The sequence below is a fragment of the Salmo salar genome, chromosome ssa28 (genome assembly GCF_905237065.1).
Source record: "Salmo salar chromosome ssa28, Ssal_v3.1, whole genome shotgun sequence".
Taxonomy (NCBI): domain Eukaryota; kingdom Metazoa; phylum Chordata; class Actinopteri; order Salmoniformes; family Salmonidae; genus Salmo; species Salmo salar.
The window spans coordinates 32,981,637-32,993,180 of record NC_059469.1 but is presented as its reverse complement, the minus strand read 5'-3'; the positions used below and the strand labels follow the sequence as shown (position 1 = coordinate 32,993,180).

General features: G+C 45.9%; 1 protein-coding gene across 1 annotated transcript in view; it reads left to right on the top strand.

The window, feature by feature from the left end:
* LOC106589873 (Usher syndrome type-1G protein homolog) overlaps window positions 1–11,544 on the top strand; it is a 30,526-nt gene continuing 18,982 nt past the window's right edge. Inside the window, exon 1 of the mRNA XM_014180282.2 lies at window positions 1–343. Within this exon, the coding sequence (XP_014035757.1) occupies window positions 150–343 (194 nt within the window). The 5' untranslated portion in view covers window positions 1–149. The remainder of the gene's footprint in view (window positions 344–11,544) is intronic.

Below are 11,544 nucleotides of genomic sequence, written 5' to 3'. Positions count from 1 at the left end.
CAACTTCTCTGAACCCCTCCCTGTTAGACAACCGTCTGGTGTGTCCCCCTGGCAACCGCTCTGGCTTCTCTCTGTCGTCCCTGCCTCCTTCCTGAGGGAAGCATCAGCCTGTGACCCAACGAACACTGAGCGTCTTCTACAAACTGACCATGAGCCAGGCTATCAGAGCCGGAGGCACTATGAACGACAAGTACCACCGGGCCGCTCGGGATGGCTACCTGGACCTACTCAGAGAGGCCACTCGGAAGCAGCTCAACGCGCCCGATGAAGACGGAATGACACCGACGTTATGGGCTGCGTACCACGGCAACCTTGACGCGCTCCGGCTCGTTGTGGGAAGAGGGTAAGTTTCGTTACGTTTCCTAAGCAGCTGATAAAGTCTATAGCTTCTCTTGCGAGGAAGTAACAAGGCAACTAATTTAAATGTAGCTCAGGTGTACCGATTGCAAATTGGCCTACCAGTTGAAGTATCAACAAACAGGTGTGGAGGTACATTGTCGCATGTCAGTGCAGCGTGCGCAGAGGCAAGTTTGCAATTTATGCACAGTATCTTCTCACTTCCTTCCATCTGAAAGGGCAGAGTCAGAGCAATATAGCCTAGACCAGAGACATGCAATTATGTATATGTTTATATACAGTGCATTCAGAAAGTAGTCAGACCCCTTGACCTTTTCCACATTTAGTTACGTTACAGCCTTATCCTAAAATGGATGAAATATTTTTTTCCCCTCATCAATCTACACCCAATACCCCATAATGACAAAGCAAAAGCAGGTTTTTATAAATGTTTGCAAATGTATTACAAATAAAAAACAGAAATATCACATTTACATAAGTATTCAGACCCTTTACTCAGGACTTTGTTGAAGCACCTTTGGCAGCGATTACAGCCTTGAGTCTTCTTGGGTATGACTACAAGCTTGGCACACCTGTATTTGGGGAGTTTCTCCCATTCTTCTCTGCAGATCCTCTCAAGCTAAATCAGGTTCTCTCCAGAGATTGGGCTTAAGTCCGGGCTCTGGCTGGACCACTCAAGGACATTCAGAGACTTGTCCAGAAGCCACTCCTGTGTTGTCTTGACTGTGTGCTTAGGGTTGTTGTCCTGTTGGAAGGTGAACCTTCGCCCAAGTCTGATGTCCTGAGCGCTCTGGAGCAGGTTTTCATCAAGGATCTCTCTCTACTTTGCTCTGTTAATCTTTCCCTCGATCCTGACTAGTCTCCCAGTCCCTGCCGCTGAAAACATCCCCACAGCATGATGTTGCCATCACCATGCTTCACTTAGGGATGGTGGCAGGTTTCCTCCAGATGTGATGCTTGGCATTCAGGCCAAAGAGTTCAATCTAGATTTTATCAGACCAGAGAATCTGGTTTCTCATGGTCTGAGAGTCCTTTTGGCAAACTCCAAGCAGGCAGTCATGTACCTTTTACTGAGGAGTGTCTTCCGCCTGGCCACTCTACCATAAAGGCCTGATTGGTGGAGTGCTGCTGAGATGGTTGTCCTTCTGGAAGGTTCTCCCATCTCCACAGAGGAAGACTTGAGCTCTGTCAGAGTGACCATCGGGTTCCTGGTCACCTTTGGTGGTTCCAAACTTCTTCCATTTAAGAATGATGGAGGCCACTGTGTTCTTGGGAACCTTCAATGCTTCAGACATGTTTTGGTACCCTTCCCCAGATTTGTCCCTCGGCACAATCCTGTCTTGGAGCTCTGCGGACAATTCCTTCGACCTCATGGCTTGGTTTTTGCTCTGACATGCACTGTCATCTGTGGGACCTTGTATAGTCAGGTGTGTCTTTCCAAATCATGTCCAATCAATTGAATTTATCACAGATGGACTCCAATCAATTGTAGAAACATCTCAAGGATGATCAAGTGAAACAGAATGCACCTAAGCTCAATTTCGAGTCTCATAGCAAAGGGTCTGAATTCCATTGTAAATAAGGTAGTTCTCTTTTTTATATTTTTAATACATTTTCAAAAACTTCTAAAAACCTGTTTTCAGTTTGTCATTATGGGGTATAGTGTGTAGATAGATGAGGAACATGTTTTATTTAATCTATTTTATAGTAAGGCTGTAACGTAACAAAATGTGGAAAAAGTCAAGGCGTCTGAATACTTTCTCGAATGCACTGTATATTTACGTATGTCTGGTCCAGGAATCGAACCCGCTATCCTGGCATTGAACTGCAGAAGATCACTAGAACCTTCAGTCAACTGGTTCAGATTATTGTCTAGGAACAACATTTACATTCAAACGGCCACTTTAGTGCCAGCTCAGTTTGACCCTCCTCACCCCGTCCAATAGGGCTGTTAATGTGATGGACACCTCTGTGTCTCCACTTTAACAGCCTAATTAAAGGCAAATGTCACTGACAGGAGGATGACCTGCTAAACCAATACTCTCTCAGACACCAATGCACAACCGTGCTGCGTGAATACTTATACACGCATGCAAGCATGTACACACACACACACACACACACACACACACACACACACACACACACACACACACACACACACACACACACACACACACACACACACACACACACACACACACACACACCTCTGTGGAAGCAGCGGTGGAAAGGGAAAGGGGGATACCTAGTCAGTTTTACAAGTGAATGCCTTCAACTGAAATGCCTTCCGCATTTAACCCAACCCCTCTGAATCAGAGAGGTGTGGGGGACTGTCTTAATGGCAGTAGTAGTATTAGTATAGGACTGTAGCAGAGCATGAAGACTAGGTTGGTTCATCAATCATTACTAAATTAATCCTTCATATGTGGACCTCCAGTCATTCATTGATGGTAGCTCTGATTCTGAGTTGAATGGATGCATCTCATCCTGTCTCACTGGGCCTCCCTTCCTAGATAATAAATCCAGCTCAATTACATGAGATGCTTGTTTTCATTCAGACCGACTTTTGAAAGGGCCCACTCCTCCACCACATTGTCTGCAGGTTAGCACGGACTCCTGTCCTTGTGAGCTACAGTAGTAGGCAGCTACAGCCAGATGACCGCTATAATCTTTGTTCCCCACACAAACCACTGGGCCACCGAGTGGCGCAGCGGTCTAAGGCACTGCAAATCAAATCAAATCAAATGTTATTAGTCACATGCGCCGAATATAACAGGTGTAGACCTTACAGTGAAACGCTTACTTACGAGTCCCTAACCAACAATGCAGTTTAAAAATAATACGAGTAAGAATAAGAAATAAAAGTAACAAGTAATTTAAGAGCAGCAGTAAAATAACAATAGCGAGACTATACACAGGGGGGTACCGTTTCAGAGTCAATGTTTGGGGGCACCAGTTAGTTGAGGTAATATGTACATGTAGTGCCTTGCATAGGTTTTCATCCCCCTTGGCGTTTTTCCTATTTTGTTGCATTACAACCTGTAATTTAAATGGATTTTAATTTGGATTTCATGTAATGAACATACACAAAATAGTCAAAATTGGTGAAGTGAAATGAAAAAAAGTACTTATTGAAAAAAAAATATATATGTAAAACGGAAAAGTGGTGCGTGCATATGTATTCACCCCCTTTGTTATGAAGCCCATAAATAAGATCTGGTGCAACCAATTACCTTTAGAAGTCACATAATTAGTTAGATTGCACACAGGTGGACTTTATTTAAGTGTCACATGATCTCAGTATATATCAACCTGTTCTGAAAGGCCCCAGAGTCTGCAACACCACTAAGCAAGGGGCACCACCAAGCAAGCGGCACCATGAAGACCAAGGAGCTCTCCAAACAGGTCATGACAAAGTTGTGGAGAAGTACAGATCAGGGTTGGGTTATAAAAAATATCCAGAACTTTGAACATCCCACAGAGCACCATTAAATCCATTATTAAAAAATGTAAAGAATATGGCACCACAACAAACCTGCCAAGAGAGAGCCGCCCACCAAAACTCACGGACCAGGCAAGGAGGGCATTAATCAGAGAGGCAACAAAGAGACCAAAGATAACCCTGCAGGAGCTGCAAAGCTCCACAGCGGAGATTGGAGTCTCTGTTCATGGGACCAGTCTAAGTTGTACACTCCACAGAGCTGGGCTTTACGGAAGAGTGTCCAGAAAAAAGCCATTGTTTAAAGACAAAAATAAGCAAACACGTTTGGTGTTCGCCAAAAGGCATGTGCAAGATTCCTCAGACATATGGAAGAAGGTACTCTGTTCAGATAAGACTAAAATTGAGCTTTTTGGCCATCAAGGAAAACGCTATGTCTGGTGGAAACTGAACACATCTCATCACCCAGAGAACACCTACCCATGGTGGTGGCAGCATCATGCTGTGGGGATGTTTTTCATCAGCAGGGACTGGGAAACTGGTCAGAATTTAAGGAATGATGGATGGCGCTAAATACAGGGAAATTCTTGAGGGAAACCTGTTTCAGTCTTCAGAGATTTGAGACTGGGACGGAGGTTCACCTTCCAGCAGGCCAATGACCCTAAGCATATTGCTAAAGCAACACTCAAGCGGTTTAAGGGGAAACATATAAATGTCTTGGAATGGCTTAGTCAAAGCACAGACCTCAATCCAATTGAGAATCTGTTCTATGACTTAAAGATTGCTGTACACCAGCGGAACCCATCCAACTTGAAGGAGCTGGAGCAGTTTTGCCTTGAGGAATGGGCAAAATTCCCAGGGGTTAGATGTACCAAGCTTATAGATACCCCAAGAGACTTTCAACTGTAATTGCTGCAAAAGGTGGCTCTACAAAGTATTGACTTTGGGGGGGTGAATAGTTATGCACGCTCAAGTTTTCAGGTTTTTTGTCTTATTTCTTGTTTGTTTCACAAGAAAAAATATTTTGCATCTTCAAAGTGGTAGGCATGTTGGGTAAATCAAATGATACAAACCACCCAAAAATCAATTTTAATGGCAGGTTGTAAGGCAACAAAATAGGAAAAATGCCAAGGGGGGTGAACACTTTCACAAGCCACTGTAGAGTTATTAAAGTGATTATGCATAGATGATAACAACAGAGTAGCAGCGGTGTGAAAGGAGGAGGGGCAATGCAGATAGTCTGGGTAGCCATTTGATTATTAGATGTTCAGGAGTCTTATGGCTTGGGGATAGAGCTGATTAGAAGCCTCTTGGACCTAGACTTGGTGCTCCAGTACCGCTTGCCATGCGGCAGCAGAGAGAACAGTCTATGACTAGGGTGGCTGGAGTCTTTGACAATTTTTAGGGCCTTCCTCTGAGACCGCCTGGTGTAGAGGTCCTGGATGGCAGGAAGCTTGGCCCCAGTTATGTACTGGGCCGTACGCACTACCCTCTGTAGTGCCTTGCGGTCGGAGGCTGAGCAGTTGCCATACCAGGCAGTGATGCAACCCATCAGGATGCTCTCGATGGTGCAACTGGAGAACCTTTTGAGGATCTGAGGACTCATGCCAAATCTTTTCAGTCTCCTGAGGGGGAATAGGTTTTGTCATGCCCTCTTCACGACTGTCTTGGTGTGCTTGGAGCATGTTAGTTTGTTGGTGTTGTGGACACCAAGGAACTTGATGCTCTCAACCTGCTCCACTGCAGCCCCGTCGATGAGAATGGCGGCGTGCTCGGTCCTATTTTTCCTTTAGTACAGAATCATCTCCTTTGTCTTGATCATGTTGAGGGAGAGGTTGTTGTCCTGGCACCACACGGCCAGGGTTCTGCCCTCATCCCTATAGGCTGTCTCGTCATTGTCGGTGATTAGGCCTACCACTGTTGTGTCATTGGTGAACGGGGAGTACAGGAGAGGATTGAGCATGCACCCCTGAGGGGCCCCTGTGTTGAGGATCAGCGTGGCGGTTGTGTTGTTACCTACCTTTACCACCTGGGGGTGGCCCGTCAGGAAGTCCAGGATCCAGTTGCAGAGGGAGGTGTTTAGTCCCAGGGTCCTTAGTGTATTGATGAGCTTTGAGGGCACTATGGTGTTGAACGCTGAGCTGTAGTCAATGAATAGCATTCTCACATAGGTGTTCCTTTTGTCCAGGCGGGAAAGGGTAGTGTGGAGTGCAATAGAGATTTCATCATCTGTGGATCTGTTAGGGTGGTATGCAAATTGGATTGGGTCTAGGGTTTCTGGGATAATTGTGTTGATGTGAGCCATGACCAGCCTTTCAATGCACTTCATGGCTACAGACGTGAGTGCTACGGGTCGGTAGTCATTTAGGCAGGTTACCTTAGTGTTCTTAGGCACAGATACTATGGTTGTCTGCTTAAAACATGTTGGTATTACAGACTCGGACAGGGAGAGGTTGAAAATGTCAGTGAAGACACTTGCCAGTTGGTCAGCGCATGCTCGCAGTACACGTCCTGGTAATCTGTCTGGCCCTGCTGCCTTGTGAATGTTGACCTGTCTAAAGGTCTTACTCACATCGGCTGCGGAGAGCGTGATCCACAGTCTTCCAGAACAGCTGGCGCTCTCATGCATTTCAGTGTTATTTACCTCCAAGCGAGCATAGAAGTAGTTTAGCTTGTCTGGTAGGCTCGTGTCACTGGGCAGCTTTAGGCTGTGCTTCTCTTCGTATTCTGTAATGGTTTGCAAGCCCTGCCACATCCGATGAGCGTAAGAGCCGGTGTAGTATGATTCGATCTTAGTCCTGTATTGTTGCTTTACCTGTTTGATGGTTCATCGGAGGGCATAGAAGATTTATTATAAGCTTCCGGGTTAGAGTCCCGCTCCTTGAAAGCGGCAGCTCTAGCCTTTTCCTCAGTGCGGATGTTGCCTGTAATCCATGGCTTCTGGTTGGGGTATGTACATACGGTCACTGTGGGGACGACGTCATCAATGCACTTATTGATGAAGCCAAGGACTGATGTGGTGTACTCCTCAATGCCATCGGAGGAATCCCGGAACATATTCCAGTCTGTGCTAGCAAAACAGTCCTGTAGCTTAGCATCTGCTTCATCTGATCACTTTTTCATTGATCGAGTCACTGGTGCTTCCTGCTTTAATTTTTGCTTGAAAGCAGGAATCCGAAGGATAGAATTATGGTTACATTTGTCAAAAGGAGATTGAGGGTAGAGTTTTGTATGCGTCTCTGTGTGTGGAGTAAAGGTGCTCCAGAGTTTTTTTCCCTCTGGTTGCACATTTAACATGCTGATAGAAATTTGGTAAGACAGATTTAAGTTTCCCTGCGTTAATGTCCCCGGCTACTAGGATCGCAGCCTCTGGGTGAACGTTTTCCTGTTTGCTTATGGCGTAATACAGCTCATTCAGTGCGGTCTTATTGCCAGCATCAGTCTGTGGTGGTATGTAGACAGCTACGAAAAATACAGATGAAAACTCTCTAGGTAGATAGTGTGGTCTTTACCTTATCATGAGATACTCTACCTCAGGCGAGCAAAACCCTGAGACTTCCTTAGATATCGTGCACCAGCTGTTATTTACAAAAATACATAGTCCGCTGCCCCTTGACTTACCAGAGGCCGCTGTTCTGTCCTGCTTATACAGCGTATAACCAGCCAGTATGTTGATAATGTCATTGTTCAGCCACAACTCCGTGAAGCTTAAGATATTACAATTTTGAATGTCCCATTAAACTACCGCGTAAGTCTTCCGCGTAGGTCATCGTTTTTATTTTCCAAAGATTGCACGTTTGCTAGCAGAATTCTAAAATTCTCAGAAGGCAGCCTGTCCTCTGGCCCCTTTTTCTCCACCTTCTCTTCACGCAAATTACGGTCATCTGGGGCTGTTCCCGGGAGAGCAGTATGTCATTCACGTCGTCAGGCTCGTCGGACTCGTTAAAGGAAAAAAAGGATTCTGCCAGTCCGTGATGAGTAATCACAGTTCTGATGCCCAGAAGTTTTTTCGGTCATAAGAGACGGTAGCAGCAACATTATGTACAAAATAAGTACAAAAAAAAAGTTACAAACAGCGCAAAGAAATAAACAAAAAAACACAATTGGTTAGGAATACGTAAAACGTCAGCCTTGTTCTCCGGCACCATCTTGCCTCTCAGTGCTAGAGACGTCACTACAGACCCTGGTTCAATTCCAGGCTGTATCACAACCAGCCTTGATTGGAAGTCTCATAGGGCAGCGCACAATTGGCCCAGTGTCATTAGGGTTTGGCCGGGGTAGGCCGTCATTGTAAATAAGAATTTATTTTTAACTGACTTGCCTAGTTAAATAAACATCAAAAAATGGTTTTATAATACATCACCTAGTCAGAAGGTCCTATACGGTCACAATACACCCTCAGCAGTCTAGCAATGGTGCTTTCTGATTTACAATGGGAACAAGAGAAACGCGGGATTTAGGAGTAAGGCTATATTATCGTCTGATAAGTCAGCTACTCTTTCAGCTACCGAAGCTCCTTTGTGCATGTGTACAGACAGTATAGGTAAAAAGACCTCTCTTTTGTTGAAGGTTTAAGAGCCTCTAGAAGCAGGTGTGGATGGAAGGGCTATAACACACTATTTAGAGAGCCTTTTGACAACCCACTATGGTGGAGACAGCACCCAGGAGAACCGGAGTAGAAGAGAGGAGGGAGAGGAGGGTAGAGAGGGAGGGTACAGAGAGCGAGAGAGGGCAGAAGAGGAGGGTAGAGAGAGATAAAGGACAAGAGGAAGGTAGGGGGAGATCAGAGGAGGGTAGGGGGGAGAAGAGAGGAGAAGGGTAGGGTCAATACTCCAGGGATATGTCAAGACCTTAGTGACAGGTTTATAAGGCATGATGGTAATTAAGTGTGGAGAGAGCAGTAGATATTGATGCCTGAAAGAAGTGGCAGTGTCAGATGTGTAAAATAGATATTAACAGCGTAGATTTTGGCTGTAGAGGAAAGGTCAGGGTGAGGGATAGGACTAATAGGACAGACAGATCCTCTAACAACACTCACAGGGGCATTGATGCTGCAGCAAAGGCCCAAGCTGGTGGTGGCTAAGATAAAGATGGACAGGCCCAGGCTGGTGGTGGCTGAGCTAAGGATGGACAGGCCCAGGCTGGTGGTGGCTGAGCTAAGGATGGACAGGCCCAGACTGGTGGTGGCTGAGCTAAGGATGGACAGGCCCAGGCTGATGGTGGCTGAGCTAAGGATGGACAGGCCCAAAGCTGTGGTGGATATCAGAAGGCCTGGTAGAAGATTAAAGGAGCTTACATACTACTGGAACTTAGCAATGCTGATCTGTCCTGTTTATAGTTCAGATCTCAAAAGGTACTGTGGCTGACACTGCTTGATAGTCAGATCTCTTTGGCTGTCCTGTTGATAGTCAGATCTCTTGGCTGTCCTGTTGATAGTCAGATCTCTTGGCTGTCCTGTTGATAGTCAGATCTCTTGGCTGTCCTGTTGATAGTCAGATCTCTTGGCTGTCCTGTTGATAGTCAGATCTCTTGGCTGTCCTGTTGATAGATCTCTTGGCTGTCCTGTTGATAGTCAGATCTCTTGGCTGTCCTGTTGATAGTCAGATCTCTTGGCTGTCCTGTTGACAGTCAGATCTCGTGGCTGTCCTGTTGATAGTCAGATCTCTTGGCTGTCCTGTTGATAGTCAGATCTCTTGGCTGTCCTGTTGATAGTCAGATCTCTTGGCTGGAAAAAGTTGAAAAGAGTCCTGTATGATAGTCAGATCTCGTGGCTGTCCTGTTGATAGTCAGATCTCTTGGCTGTCCTGTTGATAGATCTCGTGGCTGTCCTGTTGACAGTCAGATCTCTTGGCTGTCCTGTTGACAGTCAAATCAAATCAAAGGTATTAATATAGCCCTTCTTACATCAGCTGATATCTCAAAGTGCTGTACAGGAACCCAGCCCTAAACCCCAAACAGCAAGCAAAGCAGGTGTAGAAGCACGGTGGCTAGGAAAAACTCCCTAGAAAGGCCAAAACCTAGGAAGAAACCATGAGAGGAACCAGGCTATGAGGGGTGGCCAGTCCTCTTCTGGCTGTGCCGGGTGGAGATTATAACAGAACATGGCCAAGATGTTCAAATGTTCATAAATGACCAGCATGGTCAAATAATAATAATCACAGTAGTTGTCGAGGGTGCAACAGGTCAGCACCTCAGGAGTAAATGTCAGTTGGCTTTTCATAGCCGATCATTGAGAGTATCTCTACTGCTCCTGCTGTCTCTAGAGAGTTGAAAACAGCAGGTCTGGGACAGGTAGCACGTCCGGTGAACAGGTCAGGGTTCCATAGCCACAGGCAGAACAGTTGAAACTGGAGCAGCAGCACGGCCAGGTGGACTGGGTACAGAAAGGAGTCATCATGCCAGGTAGTCCTGAGGCATGGTCCTAGGGCTCAGGTCCTCCGAGAGAGAGAAAGAAAGAAAGAGAGAAAGAGAGAATTAGAGAGAGAATACTTAAATTCACACAGGACACCGGATAAGACAGGAGAAATATTCCAGATATAACAGACTGACCCTAGCCCCCGACACATAAACTAATGCAGCATAAATACTGGAGGCTGAGACAGGAGGGGTCAGGAGACACTGTGGCCCCATCCGATGATACCCCTGGACAGAGCCAAACAGGCAGGATATAACCCCACCCACTTTGCCAAAGCACAGCCCCCACACCACTAGAGGGATATCTTCAACCACCAACTTACCATCCTGAGACAAGGCCGAGTATAGCCCACAAAGATCTCCTCCACGGCACAACCCAAGGTGGGGCGCCAACCCAGACAGGAAGACCACGTCAGTGACTCAACCCACTCAAGTGACGCACCCCTCCTAGGGACGGCATGGAAGAGCACCAGTAAGCCAGTGACTCAGCCCCTGTAATAGGGTTAGAGGCAGAGAATCCCAGTGGAGAGAGGGGAACCGGCCAGGCAGAGACAGCAAGGGCGGTTCGTTGCTCCAGTGCCTTTCCGTTCACCTTCACACTCCTGGGCCAGACTACACTCAATCATAGGACCTCCTGAAGAGATGAGTCTTCAATAAAGACTTAAAGGTTAAGACCGAGTCTGCATCTCTCACATGGGTAGGCAGACCATTCCATAAAAATGGAGCTCTATAAGTTAGTATGGACTATTTACATTGTGTGTGTTCCCCCCCCGCCCCCCACAACGCCTCTTTTACGCTGCTGCTCCTCTCTGTTTATCATCTGTGCATAGTCACTTTAACTATACGTACATGTACATATTACCTCAATTAGCCCGACTAACCGGTGCCCCCGCACATTGACTCTGTACCGGTACCACCTGTATATAGCCTCGCTATTGTTATTTTCACTGTCATTATACTGTTTTTTATTTTTTATTTCTTTGCTTATCTATTGTTTACCTAATACCTATTTTTTTACTTAAAAATTGCGTTGTTGGTTATGGGCTTGTAAGTAAGCATTTCACAGTAAGGTCTACACCTGTTGTATTCGGCGCACGTGACAAATACAATTTGATTTGATTGTTGATCAAGGAGGGGTCAGAAAATGTTAGACTCCTTTTAGATCATAATGAATATGATTATATAGACACGGGGGACCTGATCCTTGATCAGTTTGTACAGACATGCAGGAAGTAGAAATCAGGGTCAAGTGTATGAAGAACAGCCAGCGTTCATCAGGACGCAACATTTTGGAATGTTCAGATAGAAATATGTTATGTAGAACAAACATG